The sequence below is a fragment of the Chelon labrosus genome (genome assembly GCF_963514085.1).
Source record: "Chelon labrosus genome assembly, chromosome: 23".
NCBI lineage: Eukaryota > Metazoa > Chordata > Actinopteri > Mugiliformes > Mugilidae > Chelon > Chelon labrosus.
Window position 1 is genome coordinate 4,499,444 of NC_140356.1, and position 21,887 is coordinate 4,521,330.

At 43.5% G+C, this 21,887-nt stretch overlaps 2 protein-coding genes across 4 annotated transcripts in view; both read left to right on the top strand.

Annotated features, from left to right (window-relative positions):
- The window catches only part of nav3 (neuron navigator 3), a 188,476-nt gene extending 176,877 nt beyond the window's left edge, over window positions 1–11,599 (top strand). Inside the window, exons 32-41 of the mRNA XM_084573281.1 lie at window positions 758–855; window positions 942–1,037; window positions 1,969–2,137; window positions 2,252–2,487; window positions 3,127–3,281; window positions 3,915–3,986; window positions 4,550–4,746; window positions 4,951–5,069; window positions 6,444–6,647; window positions 8,097–11,599. Coding sequence (XP_084429407.1) covers window positions 758–855; window positions 942–1,037; window positions 1,969–2,137; window positions 2,252–2,487; window positions 3,127–3,281; window positions 3,915–3,986; window positions 4,550–4,746; window positions 4,951–5,069; window positions 6,444–6,647; window positions 8,097–8,216 — 1,466 coding nt within the window. The 3' untranslated portion in view covers window positions 8,217–11,599. The remainder of the gene's footprint in view (window positions 1–757; window positions 856–941; window positions 1,038–1,968; window positions 2,138–2,251; window positions 2,488–3,126; window positions 3,282–3,914; window positions 3,987–4,549; window positions 4,747–4,950; window positions 5,070–6,443; window positions 6,648–8,096) is intronic.
- Window positions 11,600–12,862: 1,263 nt separating this feature from the next.
- On the top strand, window positions 12,863–21,396 carry LOC311508587 (uncharacterized protein). Of its 3 annotated transcripts, XM_084573417.1 has the most exons (8): window positions 12,863–13,155; window positions 14,023–14,668; window positions 17,044–17,246; window positions 17,341–17,433; window positions 17,554–17,649; window positions 17,750–17,860; window positions 18,172–18,295; window positions 19,417–21,395. In XM_084573417.1, the coding sequence occupies exons 3-8, from the start codon at window positions 17,109–17,111 to the stop codon at window positions 20,898–20,900; spliced, it is 2,046 nt and encodes a 681-aa protein (XP_084429543.1). In that variant the 5' UTR covers window positions 12,863–13,155; window positions 14,023–14,668; window positions 17,044–17,108; the 3' UTR covers window positions 20,901–21,395. The 3 variants fall into 3 exon arrangements, with proteins under 3 accessions (XP_084429543.1, XP_084429542.1, XP_084429544.1); XM_084573416.1 differs by lacking the exons at window positions 12,863–13,155; window positions 14,023–14,668 and adding an exon at window positions 15,495–15,568 and having other exon boundaries at window positions 19,417–21,396; XM_084573418.1 differs by lacking the exons at window positions 12,863–13,155; window positions 14,023–14,668 and adding an exon at window positions 15,881–16,225.
- The last annotated feature ends 491 nt before the right edge of the window (window positions 21,397–21,887 follow it).

Here is a 21,887-nt window from a genome sequence, read left to right on the forward strand (position 1 = left end):
AAAAAAAGTAAGCTGTTTTAGCAAAAAAACGAAACAAAATGGAAGGTGTTCACGATATCTGTGGGTGACAACATTCAGGTTGTGAGGCTTCTGGTAAAACAGCCAATTGGGTTCAAATATCAAGCTAAGCAAGCTGCATGCTAGTGGCCAGAGTCAAAGAGAAAGAACTTCAACGTATTCAGTGAATAGATCTCCTCCAAATATTACATTAGAAAGAAGACATTTGATGACCAGGTAAAAAGCTTTGTAATCAGTAAAAGTCTGCTGATGATGTCAGGCTACACTCAGGTTATGAATAGGAGGTCTGATTTCTGCTCAGTGGTTAAAATATCCAATTTCATTCTGGTGTCAAAATAGCTCATAACCCACCCCCATCATCTCCTCAACTCCAACTGCCCCAAATGAACCTCTTGCTGTACCATGATGATCTAATGTCCATTCATTCTTCTGCCTCCACAAGATCCTTACCTCCCTTCTTTAGATTGTGCTCTGTTTCATTTCCGTCCTCACATTATCATTCTGCGCACTCACTAGAAGTCGCTCTGTATGCGAACATTGATTAAATGTAAAAGTAATTATCACATGAAAGAACCCCATTAGCTGTATTTTACTTTGGAGTCGGTCCATTTCCAGCTATAATTTGCCCGCAGCCAGAGCCCGCGTTTGTTTATAATCAACTAAGTTTCTGGTAGATTAAAGTTGCTTGCTTTTTTTTTATTTATTTTTTTTTTTATCTAACATTAAGTTTTGTTTCCAGATATTCTGCTCGATGATAGCTACGAGGGCAATCTGCGCAAAGAAGGCCGGAGTGTGCGAATAGTGGTCGCCATCAGCAGCGGGCCAAATGTCACCAAGGTTTGTTTACGACCGTTCCTCCAGCTAAAACCGCTGCGCTCTTATTTGTTCTGACTCCTGTTCTAACTGATGCAACAACTCTTCAGGGTGCACAAATCCAGGAGTACCTGGTTGGGTCTATTGGCGTGAGTGGGAAAACCAAATGGGACGTGCTGGACGGGGTCATCCGCCGACTCTTCAAAGTAAGTACTGGATTTTACAGCTCACTGGACATTCGGGCGCATAACAAGCAGATCAAACACTGCTAATTGCTTGTGGCTCCTTGTTGATCATTAACACACTGGTCTGTGGAAGCCTCAACCTAAGTGCTTCACAATCAATCAAGACAAATATGACCAACACACGCACATGCATATATACACATTTCTCTGCAAATCCTGCAAATGAGTTGCCATAAATAGCTTGTTGAACCCTTGTCCAGCAGGTACAACAATGCAACCCATGAACTGAATCCAACCATTCATAATCTACTACTTAATTACCCTTGTGTTTTACAAATCAAACACCTAGTGATATGATGTTGTAAACAATCATTCAGACTCATGTACACCTACCGCCAATTTAGAATCCACCCAATTAACCTAAGAAGCGTGCAGGATGTGGGAGCACCTGGAGAAAATTCACACAGCCACACTCTGCATAGACGGTCCCTAACCAGCAGGCAGGTTCAGACCCAGAACCCTCTTGGCATGAGATGACAGTGAACCACCGTGTCACCGTGCTGTGAGAATAACTTGAGCAAATAGTATGAACAGAAAACATTTCTTGCTGCTTGTATGCTCCTTTATCGACAACATACTGGTCTGCTCAACAGTTGTGTTTTCTCTGCTGGCTTGTTCCACAATAAGTCAGACTCTGACTGAATAACTACTGCTAGTACTTATTGTGAAAGTATCTCACAAACATAAAAACAAGATATAGACATATACTTATTTGTTGTGGTGCGATATAAGAAGAAGAAGTAGTGGTCCATGAAAAAAGTCCATGCTTTCATCTCCATATGCCTTACTTCAGTTTCTCAGAGGGCTGAGAACCTTCACAGACTCAGAGGGCTGTGTGTCTTTAAGGTCAGTAGTGCATTTGTTCATTATCCACTGTCCTCCCTGTCTGCAGGAGTATGTGTTTCGGGTGGATCCTCTCACCAGCCTGGGCCTCAGCTCAGACAGCATCGTCTGCTACAGGATGGGCGAGGTAATTCGCTCCCACGCCTCCGAAGTGCCTGAGCTGCTTCCCTGCGGCTACCTGGTAGGCGACAACAACATCATCAAGGTCAACCTTAAAGGTAGGTCGGCAAGGCGGATCTGCGCTATTTCAGGATATGTAGAAGCATAAAGGAGAGCCTTTAAACGAATACACCTTGTTTTACAGTTTAATGTAACTTCCTTTCTCATTGTAGGCATGAAAGAGAACAGCATAGACAGCCTCGTGTTCGACACCCTCATCCCGAAGCCCATCATCCAGAGGTACCTCAACCTGTTGATGGAGCATCGTCGGATCATCCTCTCAGGACCCAGCGGAACAGGCAAATCCTTCCTGGCTGCCAAGCTGGCTGAGTACATCATCTCCCAGACCGGGCAGAAGGTGAATGAGCACAACGTGGCCAGCTTCAATGTGGACCAGAATTCCAGCAAGGTAGGAAGAAGACAGACCTTTCCTAGTTGTGTTTTCGTGTGAAAAGCGAATTAAAGTAATGCTTCTTTGCATTTAGCTAAACCAGGTTTTGTACATCACATAGAAATACAAACATTTCTTCAAAGATGTACGCATTGTTTTATGCATTTTGGTAATTTTCTCCCTCTGTGTATACAAAGTTTCCACTCTTCTGTCTCTTCTACCATGTCATTACTGGCACAAAATCACAGCTCTGGAGAAAGTCCTTTGATTCTGACACTGACTCGACATTCTGACATCTTTTGATCAAACAGAAAATGTGCTACCATTTAAATAATGGGCCCCCTGAATGTGACATACATCCCCAATAGCTGTTTTTGATTATGATCAAACACTCTGTAATTTTACCCATTTGTAGTTCTCAAATGTAAAAGTTAGAAGAGAGGGAGAAACAGAAGTGGTGCATGCAGAATTACAAGCAGTAGATGTCATTTTCTGTTAATTCTCGTATTTGTTTCTGCCTTCCATTTTAAAACTTAAGTAAAATATCTTTTTATCAAACTTCTTTTGAAACTTTTCATGCTTAAAATTTGGCATCAAGACTATGTGTTTCGATCTCCCCAGCCATGAATGCCTTTTTATGTTATTTTTGTTACTCAGGACCTGCGGCAGTACCTATCCAACCTGGCAGAGCAGTGTAACCTGGAGGAGACGGAGACAGAGCTCCCCACTGTGGTCATCCTGGACAACCTCCACCATATCGGCTCCCTCAGCGACATATTCAACGGCTTCCTCAACTGCAAGTACCACAAATGGTGAGTCAGAAGTCAATCTCTACAGCATAAAAACACCCTCTAATCTAAGAACCTCGATTCAGCGCATGAGATGGTAGTTTGGGAAGAGCAGCTGTACTCCATGAGGGAGGTTTACTCCTACTTTACAATTAATGATTCGAACTGCAGTGACAAAGCAGTTTGTTAGATTCATATATCCATCTATCCAGTTTCGTCCCCTTATACGAGGTTGGGTCGTGGTGGCAACAGGGAAACCCTAATTCTAAACTAGCAACACATTCCAGTTCTTTCTGGAGGATCTCTATACATTCCCAGGCTAGTCGAGATTTATAATCCCTTCAGTGAATTCTGGGTCTACCCTAGGATCTCCTCCCAGGCGGCCGTCCCTGGTAAACCTCCAAGGGGAGGCACCCAGGAGGCATCCTCACCAGATGTCAGAACCACCTCAGCTGGCCCCTGTCGACGTAGACATATTGCTCAACGCACCCCCTCCGTTTGTTGCATTAGAATTACATGAAATGTTCAATAACACAACCTTATAGCTCATTTTAAACTTGTCCCAGCGTCTCCCACGTTTTTTGGGGGGTTTTTTTTGGTCAAGCCTTTGTTTATCGTTGCGACTGTGAATAATCATGTGTTGTCGTCTCTGTTCAGCCCTTATGTTATTGGAACCATGAACCAAGGCGCTTCCTCCTCTCCTAACCTTGAGCTACACCACAACTTCAGGTTTGACACCACTTTATGTTCAGACGTGTGATGCTTTCTGTGACATTGTTGTAGTTTTGCTCATTTCTGTAATTTAATGTATGTTTTACGGCTCATTTTAAATATGATGCACAAATGGTAATGGTCTCACGGGGAAATTACCCGTAGCTTTACTTTGCATCATCTCACCTGCTGAATAACGATTTGGATTTCAGCTTTCTATCATGTCTCACACATTTTAGACTAAAGGCACCCTTCCACAGGGAGCGTTGTAATTACGTCTCCCAGATAATTAGCCTTGCTAAATGAAGATTAACGGCCTGTGGTGCATGTTCTGAGCAAGGATCATTTCTGCTTGGCATGTTTGACTAGCTGACGATTTGTGAAATACAATGTGATTAGAGAAAGCTTATCGTGTGCCAAACCCAGTAAGCCCCAAATCCTTTATGCTGATAGAAGAAACCACATTTGCTATCACATCATCTTAAAAATGAGTTGCTTTAATGAGAAATCTGATTTGATGTTATGCTGCATGTTTAGCTCCTCTGCTTTTGTTTCACCACTGTTCATCTGCCCTGCCGAAGGTGGGTTCTGTGCACCAACCACACCGAGCCGGTCAAAGGTTTCCTGGGCCGCTTCCTGCGGCGAAAGCTGATAGAGACGGAAATCAATAAGAACATGCGCAGCAATGACCTGATTAAGATCATCGACTGGATCCCCAAGACCTGGCAGCACCTCAACAGCTTCCTGGAGGCTCACAGCTCCTCTGATGTCACCATAGGTCTGTTCACACACTCTTCACTGTAGTATTCAGCTGAAGCCTCTGTGGTGTCTTATTTTAGCTTCTGACTGTCTATAGTGGTTCCTCAGCTTTGTATCTTAGCAATCTGAAATTGCTCAAATTAAATTCCTATATCTCTTCAGCACCAACGCGTCCTATCCAGTCACACAGATTCTCATCCTCTGGGCTCTTTTGTCCCCACAGGCCCACGACTTTTCCTGTCCTGTCCCATGGATGTAGAAGGTTCTCGGGTTTGGTTCACCGACCTGTGGAACTACTCGCTGGTGCCCTACCTGCTAGAGGCTGTCAGGGAAGGACTTCAGGTAGGTCCCAGCAATACATGAATTAAACTTTCTGGATGCTGAAGTTACTATTGCATTTCAAAAATGTACAATCTGAATTGTATGGGCCATTCCTACTATCTACTTCACCATCGTTATCAATCAAAATAAAATAAATGGAGTTATCGATACATATATGCACAGTAAAAGAACAGAAGTAAAGAAGGAATTATGCAGTTTTTCAAACCATCGTTATTATTGAATTACAACATTATTGTTACATTATCGAACAAAATCTTTTGTAAGTAAAACAAAAGGAATTGGGACGTTTTCTATAGCGGGACTTACAGACCAGGAACTAGGAACTGAGTACCTCACTCAGTGTTTCCACAGCAGGTACCAGGGTCTAAATTAAGTTCCAGGGGTGCAGTACTTTTCAAAAGTTCAGAAACTTTGCGGGGTGGGGCTTGCAATTTGACCATTTGCATTTGGAAGTTGTCCATTTGTGATTGGTCCGGTATTTGCAGCATGTTAGCTCATGGTCAGTCTCTGTAGTTGCTTATAAAATTTGCTTACTTTGAGCATTTTGGTCATTTTGAGTCTGCTGTGCTGCTACTGCTCACCTTATTTCCAGCAATGACCCACTGCCTTGAAAGGCAGTACACATACTGCTGAATCTCCTGCTAGCAATGGTGTCACCGTTGTTGTGTAGTCTTTGCATTGCTGCCACCTAGTGGACTAGAGTGGAACAAGCTGTTGTACATCCATGTGCTTTTTCATACGGCGCCATCAGACTAATGAACTCTGAGGATCTTTAGAACATTTCAGTACCTTGACAGTAGTTTCTGGGACTAAACTGTCCAGGTACTTAGGCTGGAAATGCTGAATATATGAATTAATGTCTTTCCAAACACACACTGAGCACCATTGCACAGAGAAAAGATAATGACCAAATCTTTACATTTCCTACATCTGCAGTATTTCCATTTTCTAGCATTTTGTACTGAATGTCTTTTGATTAAAAATCTAGAAGAACACTTTCTTGCAGATAGAATCAGTCCCATATGAAGCACTTGGAACAGTTGCAGTCCAGTACGCCTCCATTCTTTTAGAATCTTTTAGTTAGTCAGCACTCTCCTCTCCCTTTGCTGAGGCGTTTTCGTCAGGCACCATTGTGTATTGCACAGGCGTTCAGCTTCTTTGCTTCTAAGCTTCAGGTGTTAAACGATCATCACCACAGTCTCTGGTTTTTATGTTAACTTGCACAACTCTTGCATGTCGCTGCAAATATATATGACTAATAATAGCTATGATCTTGACAAATCACAGCACTTTGTCTCAGTCAGGGTGATTTTACATTTTTAGCTACACAAATAAACACAAATCTATCTTTTTTTTCCTTGCCCACTTTTGCAGCTGTATGGCAAAAGGGCCGCGTGGGAGGATCCGTCCAAGTGGGTGAACGACACGTACCCCTGGAACGCCGCCGCTCTGCAGCAGGAAGGTCAGTCGCTGCTCCAGCTGAGGCCGGAGGACGTGGGATACGACGGCTACAGTTCGTCAAAGGAGGGGGCCTCGTCCAAGCAAGTGTCTCAGAGTGACACAGAGGGAGACCCACTGGTGAGGAAGCCGTGGCGTTAAAGGAGACTGCTGTAGAGAGTTTGGCTTCATTCAGAGCATTTAAGACAAGCAACGAATATTATTGGATTATTAATGAACATAACACACACTCGCCAAAAAGCAGAACTGTGTGTTTCTATCATTATGAGGACCTTCCATTGAGATAATGCAACAGGTGTTAACCCTCAAAAATGTGTGAACCCGTCCAAAAGGACCCCACGACGTTACTGTAACCCTGATTTCTGCTGCAGGACATTAAACACACTACAACATTTTTCTCTCGCTGTAAACAGACACAGGTAGGAACCACAATAACAGACTAAAGGGGTCATAGATAACTCCTGAAATCCTGCACATGTAAGTAAAGTGCAGGAACTGATAATGTAGTAATGATATAATAAACTCAACCCTAAAATAGTCCTAAATTCATATTGCCCAACGTAATACACAACTTAAACTTGTGTGATAAAACTCCATGCTTAAACTAGTCCATAAAGTAATGTGTGCAATAACTAAGGTTACACTGCTATTTCATTAAAAACTGGCCCACACAGTTTAAAACAAAACCACACACACACTGGAGAATCAACCATTGAGGGGAGGTAAATGGCTGCAGAGAGAGGGAGAATTAATTTCCATTTGGTGGGTTATTGCAGCTCAGGAGGAATTAAAGGGTAGTCATCCATTAAAAACGGGCTTGATTTAGTGGGTGAGTGTGTGTGTGTGTTTGCGCATTAGTGTTGTCCAGGTGCGACCGGCCTGAACGCAGGTGTGCCACGGCTCGTTTTAGGAACACTTGAGGCGATGCGCCGGTATTACTTAGGCCGTTAGTTCTGCTGCAGGGAGAGAGGTTTGGCTGTTTTAGCGCGGTGATTAGAAGGACTTCCTGGAATATGAAAACAGACAAAGCTGGTGAGTCATTACGCCGAGGTACTTTAGACAGCAGTTTTTCCATTTCTTTAAAATGTGTGCAGGAGTACTTCACGGGGGAAAACGAAAACCACAGCGAGCAAGGGATAAACCAGCTACTCTGAGTCTCTTTCAGTCGAATGGAGTCAGCATAAAGCAGTAATTCCCTGCCTCAGTGGCTGGTAGACTGTCTGCTTTGAATATATAGTCAGTTGCTACTTTATTAGGTTCTCTTGGATTTATAATCCCATCCAAAACCGCTACAAATGTTGCTCCCAGTGAATCAGGAAACAAGCAATGAAACTTCTAATTCTTCTAATACTTCTAAAATGTGTTTCTATATATACTTTATATATGTATTATTGAAAAGTACTATTGGAAAGCTTTCATGTATTCTAGTAAAATGTGCTCTCACACACACACAAAACGAGTCTTGTACTTTACTGACTATACCCACACTGTGTAACTTCACTGAATGTTCGAGGCTAAAGGTCTTTAGCCGCCGATTGACGCTCTCTACTGCCTCACTGTCCGTTGCAGATGAACATGCTGCTACGTCTGCAGGAGGCGGCCAACTACTCCAGCACGCAGAGCTGCGACAGCGACAGCACCAGTCACCACGACGACCAGCTGGACTCCTCCTTAGAGTCGGCGCTATGAGACCAAGAAGACGCTGCGCCGGCGGAACCCCACCTGACCCTACGGATCCTCCCGGAACCCCCGCCCCCGTCACTACAAGGCACCCCTGTAGTTCACACAGATCAGTGATATATGAAAAGTTTTATTGTCCAGAATGACACACCCACCATGCGGAAGAAGATGCCTATTTTTACATGATGACGGTGCAATATTAAATCAGATTATTTTATGTGTTATAGAGCAGTCGCCAACTTGGTCCTCAGTGGAGAAAAATAACTAGCAGTTATACATGTTGGTTCATTTCTTTTAATGGATGTGCAACATTTAAGGATACAGCTCTTCATAGTCTGGGATGCATCTGATAAAGGACTTCAGTTCCTCTGAAGTTGACCACAAATCACATTTTGTGCTCGGCCACGATGAGCCACGCTTCACGCTGTTAACTTAACTTCGGATGTTCATTTCTGAAGTGTCAGAAAACAAAACAAGAGTTTGACGTGTCAAAACTGGATTTCTTTTTTTCTTTTTTCTTTTTAAAACCCAGTTATATCTTCAGATGTTTACATTTTGGGAGGGGGGGGTGGTAGGTTCTGTTGTTTATGTCTTTCCTTGTTTACAGAGGTGCTTCTCAACGGACACACGTACACTCACATGAATGCACTTACACACAGGCAGCGGGAGGAGACTTTAATCGGTCCAAGCCCTCATTTGAACAACGGTCCAGCCCAGCAGGGTGCCCTCGAGCAAGGCGCTGCGCTGTATGCCCGCCGCTTCTGGGGACCACGGTGTCTGAGCCCGTATATGGAGAGAGGCAAGATAGGAGACAATTGTCGAGCGCTTTCAGGTGATGCAGTGCCCCCTGGTGGCCACGATTCCTGTTTGCTTTTAAAACAAATCACAGACCGTTAAGATTGTTTTTTTTATGTTTCAGTAATGTCTGATGAAGGCAGAAAGCAGCTGTTAACTGAAGTGGCTCCTCACGGGTTACTGTTTTGGAGCAGAGTTTAGGGCTAAAAGATAGATTTTGCTCTGGCTGTTTACCACTATATCACCCTTCTCTAAAGGGGAGCTGATTTATATTTGTGAGGCCTTTACAGCCCTACTAGGATCAGAAGAAACAGATCATTAGGACACACACTCCTGCCCTCAGCTCAGTCGTCAGTTGAGCCTCGTGGTGCTGGTCTCCTGCCCTCCTCAGTGTCAGGCACTGCCAAGTCGCTCCTCGCTGCCTCCCCCCGATGCCAACAACAAGCACAACGTAAGAGCATTGTCCGCGTGTCGTCCTGCCACGCTGCTACTGTGAAGAGAAAAACAGAAAAGTGCCAACGTTTCCCTTTGATTTGACTGCCAAATATTCACACCCACAGACTTCACATGGCAACGCGGCGCTGACCACGGTTGTAGATTAAGTTTTTCGTGGCCCTCCACAGAGCACGCCGTGCTGTCACTCTTTAACTTTGAATGCAGCAGTAAGATCAGCAGGCAGCGCCCCCTGTAGCTCATCACAGGAACTGCCACATTCTTTGGCATTTGCTTTAAGCTGCATGGAGAACCACAGGGTTTGCTGCAGCAGGGGAACCCCAAAGGTGAAGGGAAAGCACCAAGCTGACTTAAACTAGAATATCAGTAATACTGAAATGAGTAACTTAAACTATTCAAACACTTTCTGGTCCTCATTAGACATTGTTCTCTGTCCATGAGGTACCAAAACAAAAAGAATCAGAGGTATTGCATCCATGTAAGAGTTATCCTGATGAGCCAGGGAGCTGAATGAGGGAACAGTGATACTGGTGCTTTCTCACTTGCCTTAAATGTGCAAACGTTCTTGACGCATCCTCTGCTCCCATTGGTCACGGTGAGAAAAGAGATGTTGGTGTCGGATGACGATGATCTGCTTCCTGCTACGTCAAAGATGCTGCTTGTAGTCGGAAAGACGGACACTTTTGTTTGCCGTCCCTCCTTTTTTTCCTCTGAATCACCCTTTTTCTTTTCTTTCTGACAGTTAAAGTATAAAAGAGTTGATGCTGTATTTTAATTTGAAACTGACCAATATTGTAAAAAACACAAATAATAATAATAATAATAATAATAATAAAAGGGGTTGGGTATTTTTTAGTTGTTTTGCGCCCAGTTGAGCTGGGCTCACTTGAACCGACAGGAGCACAACCAAACTGTTTAGGGTTTTCTAGCCTGATGAGCATGTTTTGAAGCTTTTTAAGGGGGATGCATTGAGAAGAGACCTTTACCTTTATTGTATGCGTGTATCGGACGGAAGCCATTTTGAATTTTGATTGTCCTCTCTTTGTTTAACGAGTGGGTTGGTTTTGCACACTTTGAGGTTGGGGTGGGTTGTAAATACTTAAGTCTTGCACAGTGAATCAAAGATGCATTCTGCCCTGTTGATGTTACAATATGCTTAACCCGCTGAGTAAATTATTGTACTTTGAGAACAGAGAGATATAAAAAAGAAAAAAATGAAATGCAAAAACTCAACACGCTGTCAGAAACAGGTGTGTGTCTTGTGGTGACTGGATGTTTTGCCAAGGCAGGAGGCATACGGTGTACAGTAAGAAGCTGTTTTTTTGTTTTTTTTTTGTTTTTTTTTTAACTCCATAAAATCACAAACTGAGAAAAAAAAAGGCACTTCTCCAGTATTCATCATCCTGCCATAATATTCTCTGGTCCTCTCTGCCTGTTGTTCCTTAGAAGCACTTCCAACTCTGGACATTTTAACCCCAGCTTACCGCCACGTTAGGCTTGCCAGCTGTCCGAGGCACCGAAGCTGACCTGACACCGTACTGTATACATTTACCAACAACCAACAGGTGCTAGTGGTCAGTGAAAAACCCGTCAGAGACCAACGAGTCACGTCGTCACAACCTCAGGACAATCCTATCTCCTACAATCCTACCTGTGTTCAGCTTCACACGTGTCTCTGCAGCCAAGCCTCAGAAAGGTTTGGGCTTATTTATGGCCCCCCCTTGGTCACAAATATGTCTGCAAGAGTGCTGTAGTTGCATGCAGAAGGGGTAGTTACCATGGTTACAGGTGGCTCCCTACCTAGACTTACACCCTTGTATCAAACCTATTAACACTCCTCTCGTAGGCCGTTAATTCCCGAGCAGAGCTTAGACACCGTTGTCAGTGTCCACCATAGTGCTCATGATCAGCTGGTGATTATCTCCCACTTACACTTTGAAGTTACATCTCAGTTTGGAAACCATAGCATTTACTCTGGTTTGAGAGAAAGTTTTCTTCTTTTCGAGTGAAACATTTGTCCTTAAATGTTTTATATTTTGTACATTTGTATGTAACATATCTTGTAAATAGACAGAGACAGTGATTTAACTCATCTGGAGGATTTTGTAGTCTTTGTAAAGCCCTAATAAATGGTATTTGGTGTCACACAAGCAAACGACGTGTTGAGGCTGTTTTTTGTCCATATTTTTCTTGTACAGAGTAAACAAATACTCTACCTAAGTGAAAGTAAATGCTAAAAATATCTAATGAAAAAACATATATAAGTGTAATTTTAAAAACAATACTAATTTTAAGATGTGTTTTTTTTCAATATCTGATAAAATCAGACACTAAATGATAATGTTACATTGAAAGACCTTTACATCGATGGTGGAACCATGTGTGTTGGTGATAGCATGGCACATACCGTATTTTCCGGACTATAAGGCGCACCTGAATATAAACCGCACCAGCTAAATTTTGGGGAAACTACAGATTGTGCCATATATAAGCCGCACCCGACTATAAGCCGCTGGTGTTTTAATGTTTAATTACCGTAACGGTTTCTTCTACCACGGAGGGGATTGTCGGGACAGAAATGACTGTTTGGAAACGCAAAGCGTCCCATTTATTTACATTTGACAAACATAAATCTTTCGATCAATCAAACAAAAAATCAATCGATCAAACTTTCACATCTTTGACATTACAAACAGCATTCGTGCAGTGCACAAATAATACAACGGTGCGCTCCTAGCGCACTTCCTGCAGTCATAGTACCGTAGTAGTGCAGTATAACAAAAAACAAAGCTTACAACGCTTGACGAGGCAATAACGTTAAATGGCTAAATTTAATTCGTTTTTAAAAGTGCTTGCCTGTAACACGGCAGCAAAAGTGCAGTAACCCGCTGCTCAACAAAATAACCAGCATCTTTTTCGAAAACAGCCAACACAGCAGTAAAGGTGCAGTAACACGGCCGTTTACTGTATCAAAATAACCAGCCTACTATACCAGAAAAGTCAGTTCTTAATCCTCGTGTCATCGTCTATGACATGATAGTGCGCCCCTGGTGACTGTTAGCTGTAAAAATCCATCCGCCGTTGTATAAACCGCAGGGTCCAAAGCAAGTGACAAAAGTAGCGGCTTATAGTCCGGAATTTACGGTACACATCTTGCATGTGTGTGCAGCTATATGGTTAAATACATGAAGAATACGTTTTATTTGACAAATTATTAATTTGAATGCCACAAGAAACTGGAATTTCAGTATCAAGCAGGGCCATATCTAAAGTGTAACTTAATTTATTTCACTTTTTTCTACAAATTATAAAAATGACAATAACTAAATTCATGATGCCATTGAAGCGCATCAAGCCAGAGGATGATATTTTAATATTATCAGAGACTACAGTAGTAAATAGTAAAGAGTAATTTTAAAAAGACCAAGTACTACGGGGGTAATTATTAACTTCACATTAAACTCTGGGTGTTTTATTTTGAAGGCCTGTCGGACATCCGGTAGGCTCGCGCCTGCAGCTGCAGCAAACATGGCACCCACCGGAACGGCTCCCGTGACTGAGTCAGAAGACTTTAAAATGTCTAAATCTAGAGGAGCTCCGTACTCCTTACCGAAACACTCCTACTGGTTTGACTTTTGGTTCTTCGTGTTCTTTGACCTCGCGTTATTCCTCTTCATATATTACTTAATTCCCTAAAGAGGTAAGTTGCCTGCAACGGAGAAGTTTCTAGCTAAAAGAGGGCGGCTACGGAAGTTGCTAAACTACTTAGCTAGTGTCGTAAACGCAGCGAGGAGAAATGAAAATTAGGGATTTTAACAACAATTTTAATTTGTCAGTTTTAGGAGCGTAGTTTAGGACTAAGTATGTTTAATTTAAAATTCGCACCTCTTGTATCCGTTAAGTACTCAGCTTAAGCCCTGCTGCTTTCTTTGGTGGTGCCTGTTTAAATATTTAAACAGTGAGGTCGTCAAACAGACTCACACTTAACAATGTAGATATATTGTACTGTTCGTTAAGACAAACATAATTTAAGCCCCTTTGCCTTTTTTTATGTCACTACAGTGTAATAATTAGCTGATGACTTGGTAGATGGTTGGATACTATATATTTAATGACAAAGAGACAACATAGGCTGCATTCAGATAAGTTACATGTGTGTCATATCACATTAACGAAGCGGTTATCTACACTTTGTAACTGGAACTGTGTGCTGATAGCAGGCTTGGTAGTTTCTCTTCTCTTCACCCCAGCAGCTGTGATTTCCAAAAGCTGTTTCTTTACGTGGTAGGGATGTAACTACGTTTGTGGATGCAGCCACTGTCTGTGTTCACTGATGATGGTGTTCAGAAATGTTCCTGAGCCCATGCAATGATCCACTACAGGACTGTTTTCAGTGCCGTCACTACCTGAGCACCACGACAATACTTTTCAGTCTTCCTTATTCCTTCCTTAGAGATTTTCACCTGAACCCACCTGTACTTTCATTTTGTGCATTCAGATGTGTTTCTGTCACTTGTCCTTTGCTGGAGTTATTCCTTTGTTTTTAAAGTACTTGTCTTTGCTAAAGGACCCTGGACTCTGGAGCTTGAAGACATGGAGCGCTGGGCCCTGCTGTCAGGAACGCTAACCATGCTTTGACTGAATTTAATGCCAAATTACTGGATATCCCATCTCAAACATTTCCATGGATTGGACCATACAGATGCAACTTTTACACACTCGATGCCTTAAACTCACATATCTGACCCGCGGAACCCCTTCCAGCTGTGACCTGTAGCCAGCAGCTGTGGAACGTCTTCCTGCATGGATGAATTCGTGCTTATCCTGTTGGGAAGGAGCAAATTTCTAAATCTTTTTATTCTTGAAACCAACTGTCACCAGGACTTATAAAATGTTTGGACTGTAACATCACTAAGACACTATTTAAGTCCTCCCACTGATAATGTCACCCAGTGCATCAGATCTACTCAGTGTTGCTGATAATCATATTTGCTTCCGTTTTAAGTGTTCTGATTTTATGTTTCCATGTTGTCGTGACCAACTACTAAGCCCTGGAAAAACATCTAACATCTGTAAATGTGTTTTTGTCGTAATAAGCTTTCTGATGAGTTGGCGTGAGGGCCAGAGAAGACGGCGGTGAATTGAGATTGTACTTGCACACCAAAAAAGAACAATGTGTTGCTGTGGTGGAACTCCAGCACACTAAAGTCTTGGTAATTTGCACATGAAACTTACCGCAAATAAAATGTTTATTTAACTGCTAAACACTGACCTCGATTTTAGTTTGCCATTCATTCGTCTACATTCACTTGTCAGTTCATTGGTGAAAACAAGATGCATTCTACTCCTTCCTGCAGGAAATCTTGGCCTCATGAAGGTTATGGTATGCAGTATGTTGGGGTTATTTTTAATGATTTAACTGTGTTTACATGTTGGAGGCTGTGGTTTGTATTATTAAATAGTATTGTGTTTTACTGATCCCTCTTCCTATTATTTTGACTACCCTGTTTTAGTCAGTGGGCTAGGCTACATAACCAAAACAGTTAAGTGTTTAATTCAGTCCAGTTTAACAGCACCACAAACTACATCCTCCATCTTTCTGATGCAGTTACAACATGACAAAGACATGAAGGAGGATTTAGTGCAGGACTGATATCAGAATGCATTCACTGGTGTACATAATGAGCTGGCAAGTGAGTGTATATCATCATTAACTAAAAAGTTTCACTTTCATATTAATCTGCATGTCTTGAAGTTGGTTAATGGTTTATCTAAAATATGTTTATGATCTTCCATAACCATTTAGACGCATTCAAATTCACTTGAAGATTGTCAGAGATTTAAGAATACTTGATTTAAGAATACTCTCAGTGATCAGCTATGACTGGATACTTGAAACAGATTTTTGTTATTTACTAAATTAACTTGCAACAATTACAACGATTACAAGTTAAGACTTTTATTTTGGTAAGGCTGTATCGCGTGTTTCCGCTTTATCCAGCAGGCAGCTCCAAGCATATGTTTTCCTTGGTTGCGGTAGTTTGTTAGCGACTTTCAGAGGTGACTTTGCACTGCCTCCATTATGGAAAGCTCCTGTCAAGTGGAAAACACAGGTCCGTTTAACTTTAATAGTCCTGTCGAAGCTACTACAGCAGAGGAGAACTCTGCAGTGTGGTGTCGTTAGCTCGTAGCCGCAGCTAACAGCCGGACTGGTGGTAGCTGCAGAAGCTAACTCAACGTAAACACGAGCAAAACTTTCAGTGGGTTAATGCGACATTTACTGCGCGTGTTAACTTAAACTCTTATGTGTTTTAACGAGTAAAATTAATGTTAAAATGTACTTTTTTGTCATTCTCATATGGCCGACTCTTGCTAGCTATATTGGTCAGTGTTTGGCTATTGTTGCTAATTTAGTTCAGCCAAATAAATAATGATAATATTAAGAAAACTGTCGTAACACGCAAAGACTCGTTTATCGACTTTGTGTTATCTTGTCACCTGCAGCTCCGCTAGGATTATGTTATTTTTTTAAGATTTATTTTATCATCTGATATACACTCTCTGGCCACCTTATTAGTTGCACCTTGCAGATACCGGGTTGGACCACCTTTAGTCATCAGACCTGCCTTAATTCTTCGTGGCATAGATTCAACAAAGTGCTGGAAACATTCCTCAGTTTGGTCCATGCTGACATGATAGCATCACTGTTGCTACAGATCTGTCAGCTGCACATGCGTGATGCTGCTCTCCTCTTCCACCACATCTTAAAGGTGCTCAAGTGCATCGACATCTGGTCAAGGCATCAGATGCATTGTGACATGACTCGTTATCCTGTTGGAGGTAGCTACACTGTGGTCCTAGAGGGATGGATGTGATCAGCAGCAATGTTCAGGAAGGCTGTGGCATGTAAATGATACTAAGGGACCTCCTGCACCAGCCCGAACCGTCCATAAAAGGCAGGATGTTGTTAACACCAAATTCTGACTCTACCAAATGAACATTACAGTAGAAATTGAGACCCATCAGACACGGCAACGCTTTTCCAGTCTCCCACTGTCCCATTTTTGTACAAACTGTAGCCTCCACTTCCTGTTCTTCTCCTCCGCAACAGCAAGCCCTTTTCACCCAGAGAACTGTTGCTAACTGGACACTGAAAATCCCAGAAGATCAACCAGTCTGGCACCTGCAACCATGCCACGTTCACAATCGCTTAAATCACTTTTCTTCCTCATGTTGATGCTTGAACTTTAACAGTTCGTCTTGAACGCAGCTACATGCCTAAATGAGTTACTGCCATGTGATTGACTGATTAGATGTTTGCATTATCAAGCAGTTGAACAGGTGTACTTAATAAAGTGGCCAGTGAGTGTAGGTTACCCCATTTTTTCAGTGTATGCTTTTTAATTCTTAAAGCAAATCCCAGGTTTGATTATAATAGTCACAGATGACCCTGTGTACCTACACTTTGCAAACATGCACTTATTAACCAGTTTCTATTATAACAAAGATTGTTCATTGACATTTCACAAGTGGTCCATCTAAAAAGACGTATCATGACCCTGTCCACCGCCTGTCTCCCTTTATGCAGATATATTCCTGCCGCTGTCATCCCTAAGGCTGCTGATCCCTCCTCTGCGGCTGCTCTCTGCGGCGATGTGGCAGGTGGCTCAGCGGAGAGACGTCCTCGATTACGAAAAGCTTGATGAGTTTGTGACGCTGGTGACAGCCACGGTGCCAGACCTGCTCAGCCCTAAGCAACGGGGAAAGCTGCTTCTCCGGCTGCGATCAAAGGTGAGTAAGTGTCACCTGCAAAGTGACAAAATGTCAGAATGTTTCAGGGATACGGTTAATTAAAGTCTCCTTTTTTCCCCCTATGTCTTTTCAGATCATACTTGAGCTGTGCAGAAATGAGGAAACGGCCAACATCTTGTGTATACAGCCTCACCTGGAGCGAATCCGCCCATCAGGATACACAGGAGTACGTTTATCAAATTCTAAAAAACAAATGACCGATAACATATCAGTGCTTTCTGTGACTGTGCCAGCCCTTAGTAATTATTTATCAGATGGAATATATATGTGACTGTGTTCCTTTCAGAGTGGGGATGCAGAGGTGGATGCAGAGGAAACCATTTTTGTGGAGCTAACCCAAACACTGCTGAAAGACCCAGCAGAGAGGCAGCATTTTTACCAGGCAAGGACGGCCCCGCAGCCTTTTCCCATAGCCCTTCTCTTGTAATGGTGTCTTTTTGTAGTTGTGGCTTTAGGTAATTGTTAACCTTTGTGCCTCCCAGGAGGTGTTTCCAACAGAATACGGTCCCAGCTACGACACAGACATGCAGCTTCTTGTGTGGGAGTTTCTTTCCAAACTAGAAAGACTCCTGCCGGTGCCAGACCTCAGTCAGGTAGGAGCTGACGTCACATCTGCCTGGAAGAGCTGCTACTAGATAGATGTAGTTCATTGTGATGATAAACGAAATACTATTTTCAGTTTATAATACTTTATGTAATCAAATTAGAAGCGACAATGTCATTACAAGATCTTTTAAACACTGCTAGCAGTACCAGTAGAGCCATAGTGGATTCCTTAAGCTGGTTTAATGATTAATTTGCCCCCTGTGAAACTTTATTTAGTCACACTACACTGAATGTTTGATCGCTTAGGAATTTAAAGCACTTCATTCTTGCTGACAAGTTGCCTGTCATCAATAAACAGGCCGTTTCATGGCTGACCTCTGCCCCCTCCATACTGAAGGACTGCTTGCAGGCGCTCTCCACTCCCGACGACCTGACGTCTCTCCTGCAGCACCACAAAAGCCTCAAGCACCTTGGCACACAAGGTAGACTAGACAAGTTGCTCACGTTAGAAAGTTAAAGCTGTGAAATCAGCTACTGTTGGTACATATCATAAAAGTCTGCAGGTGAGCTCATAATCACAGATGAGGCCGTTTCAAAATGGGCCGCAGTCAGAGGTGAAGAATACCCATTTTGCGTAGGAACGCTGGCAAATTGATGGGATGTCGACTACATAGTTTACAAGGATTCTTGTCTGTATCCGATCTGTTTGGAAGCCTTGCCTGTGTCTGCCACAGCCTGAGTTTAACTGATGAGTTTGTTGGAAGAATGGAGGTGAAAAAACCTTCTATCTGATAAGTACGAGGAGAGTGCTTTATGTTTCTGTGAATAATTTTAAATCATCTGTATGGTGTGCCTCAGGGGTCTGTTCTAGGGCTGATGACACTTGGATCTACCTGGAAACCTGAGCGCATTAAGCAACTGCCTCCATGCCGTTGAAAAAAGTGGATGAGTAACAACTTGCTGCAGCTGAGCTCAGACAAAACTGTAACCCTTGTGATTGAACCACAGCAGTGGTTCCCTCTGAAACTACATCAGTCCTGTTGTGGAAAAACCTTGTTGTCTTGTTTGACTCCGACCCTAAGCTTTGAGTCCCACATTACTGAGCTAGTCCAGACTTTCATACTGTATTGATCGCACAAGGGGAAATTAGTAGTAGTGTTTACAGTCGGAGCAGTGCGTTGCAGCCTCTAAGGGCCGCGCCCGTGGAGCAGTTTAGGTGCTTGCTCAGGGCACCTCAGCCATGGACACGGGGGAGGTGAACCTGGGACCCAAGCTGCAGGTCTAAAAGTATTTGTTTCTCCCCGTCGGGGAATCGAACCCCGGTCTTCCGCGTGACAGGCGGAGATACTGTCCACTATACTAACGAGGAGATGCCTTTTAACCAGAACCAGGAAAAGGGATCATGTCACTCCAGACTTAGCAGATCTTACTGATTGCTTTTAACGCTCTTCGTGGCCGTACCAGAACCACAGAATCTATTGGGTATGTGAACCCAGGAATGTTGTAAGTGAAAGGGACTGTCAGTGTTCAGTGGACAACACAAACAATTTTCCACACTTAAGGAAAACATTAAACAGCTGCTTAATGTCTTTGTTCTACATAGGCACCACAGTGGAGATGTCCACCCAGGTCTTCGCCTGCTCCGAGTGTCCGTTCTTCCACATGCAGGAGTCCTACCTGCTGCAGCACATTGAGCACAGTCACCCTGAACAGTACAGCAAACTCCAGAGGGCTGCGGAGAGCGCCGAGGCCCCCAAGAAGAAGCCCCAGCATCCTCAGTTTCCGCAGCCCTTCCCCATCCACGACAGACCCGACCCGCACATGTGCCAGGAGTGTGGCAAAACGTTCACGCGCGCCTCAGATGTGACTCGTCACCAGCGGACACACACGGGCGAGCGCCCATATACCTGCGAGGAATGTCAGAAGGGCTTCAAGAACTCATGGGATCTGACCAGGCATCAGCGCATCCACACAGGAGAGCGTCCCTTCCTCTGCTCCCAGTGTGGCAAGCGCTTCACTCAGATGGGGCTGCTCAATCTGCACTTGGAGCGAACCGCATGCGGCCAGATTTGCAACCCTTCTCTGGATTTAACGACAGAGGTGGTGGTGGCAGAAGAGACGTCAGAGAAAGGGGGCGGTCGGTACAAATGCCAGAAATGTTCCGAGAGCTTCAGCAGCATCCTGGACCGGCTGAGGCACAGGCAGAGGCATGTGGTAAGACGTCAGTACAAATGCTCTTTGTGTGACAAGATCTACAGCCGAGCATCGGACCTCAGGAGACACCAGATGAAACACACAGGTGAGCGACCGTTTGCCTGCGAGTGTGGCAAAAGCTTCACACATGTGTGGCTTCTGAATAAGCACCGACAGATCCACACGAGGGAGCGGCCGTACCCCTGTACAGAGTGTGGCAAGAGCTTCACGCAGCTCCAGATCCTCAACAGGCATCTGCTGACTCACAACGGCCAGCGGCCTCACCAGTGCTCATACTGTGAAAAGAGCTTCACCCAACTGGCAAGCCTCACACGCCACGAGAGAACCCACACAGGCGAGAGGCCATACGTCTGCCCCACCTGTGACAAAACGTTCCTCACGCATGGAGAGCTGGTGAGACACCAGCGCAGCCACAGCAACTTCAGACCCTTCAGCTGTCCTCAGTGCCCCAAGAGCTTTAAAACCAAGCGCGCTCAGAGCGAACACCTCAACACCCACACAGGCGAGCGTCCCTTCGCATGCACCCGCTGTTTGAAAAGGTTTGCCAAGTCCACCTCACTTGTCCGGCATAATCTCACCCACACAGGGGAGCGACCCCATCAGTGCACCCAGTGTGGGAAGACCTTCCTCACCTCTGGTGAGCTGCTCCTCCACAAACGCATCCACACAGGAGAAAGGCCTTATCCCTGCTCCTACTGTGAGAGGAGGTTCAGGTGCTCCTCTGACCTCAACATGCACGTCCGAACGCACACAGGAGAAAAGCCACACAGCTGTCTGTTCTGTAAGAAGAGCTTCTCCACGTCTACGAGGCTGAAGAGGCACATGCGCACGCACATGGACAAGGGCATAGTTGTCGAATCATTAAGTCTTTGAGCTCGGAATGTATTTATATATTAACAGGACTGTTGTCACTGAAAATTAAAACAGTCTCTAATTAATATACTTTTTATTTTTTATCGTGGTGATGCTGGTTTTCTAAAGATTATTAACCTGTTTGATTTTGAGTGACACATTTCTAGATACTAGATATTCAAATAGAGGATCTAGTAGATGCTTTTGTCCAAAGAATGGTACAATAAGTGGATTAGATCTCAACAGATCAAGAGCTAGTTGCTCTTCAATATAAAAGTGTGTCCCACTCAAACAAACTAAACGATCCAGTGTTTTGAATGTAAATTTGCCTCAAAAAGTAACAAAAAACTGTAAGGTCGAAATTTATTTTGTGTGTTCTGTCCTGTTAAATGCCTGAGACCTGATGAAGACAGAACTATGCCTCTTTAACAGTTGTTCAAGATTTCAAACCTCAGTCTAGGATTGTGCAGAGACCTGGGGACCTGATGCTTCTAGAAGCCTCTGCTGGAACAAAGGTTTATCACTACTGGTACTTATGATGTTAAGCAAAAACTTGCTCATAATATCTGCAATGCATATTTACAATTCTTGGAAGTAATGAGTCATTTAATATTAAAAGAAGAGCCTCATGTATTATCATAGAAGATGACTGGCAGGACTGAAGTACAAGAGCAGCTGATCCACTCAAGACAGACAGAGGGCACAGAGTTTCCACCTCTGCATCCATGATTACTGCTCTGATGTTTTGTCTCAACAAATTAGATAATCTAATGTTCAGTGTTGTTTGTGTTTGTGCATACCACAACAGGGTAGACTTGAGGTCAAAGGGTTTGTGCTGTTCCGGTACGTTGACAATTGCAGTTAGATCTTGTGTAACAGTTTTGCTTTGATGGTAGGCCAAGATCTGAATTTTATTTCTCGCACATTGCACAAGTCCTTTGAGTTATTTGGAAAAGCCACAAACACACTCACGCGCGCACACACACACACACACACACACACAGACCT

Bases quoted from the DNA above. Each gene is read 5' to 3' on its own strand.
- LOC311508587 (XM_084573416.1), top strand. From the start codon at position 15,538: ATGGAAAGCTCCTGTCAAGTGGAAAACACAG. The intron at 17,434-17,553 runs GTACGTTTATCA...TGTTCCTTTCAG, and splicing joins GCCCATCAGGATACACAGGA to AGTGGGGATGCAGAGGTGGA. The intron at 18,296-19,416 runs GTAGACTAGACA...TGTTCTACATAG, and splicing joins CAAGCACCTTGGCACACAAG to GCACCACAGTGGAGATGTCC.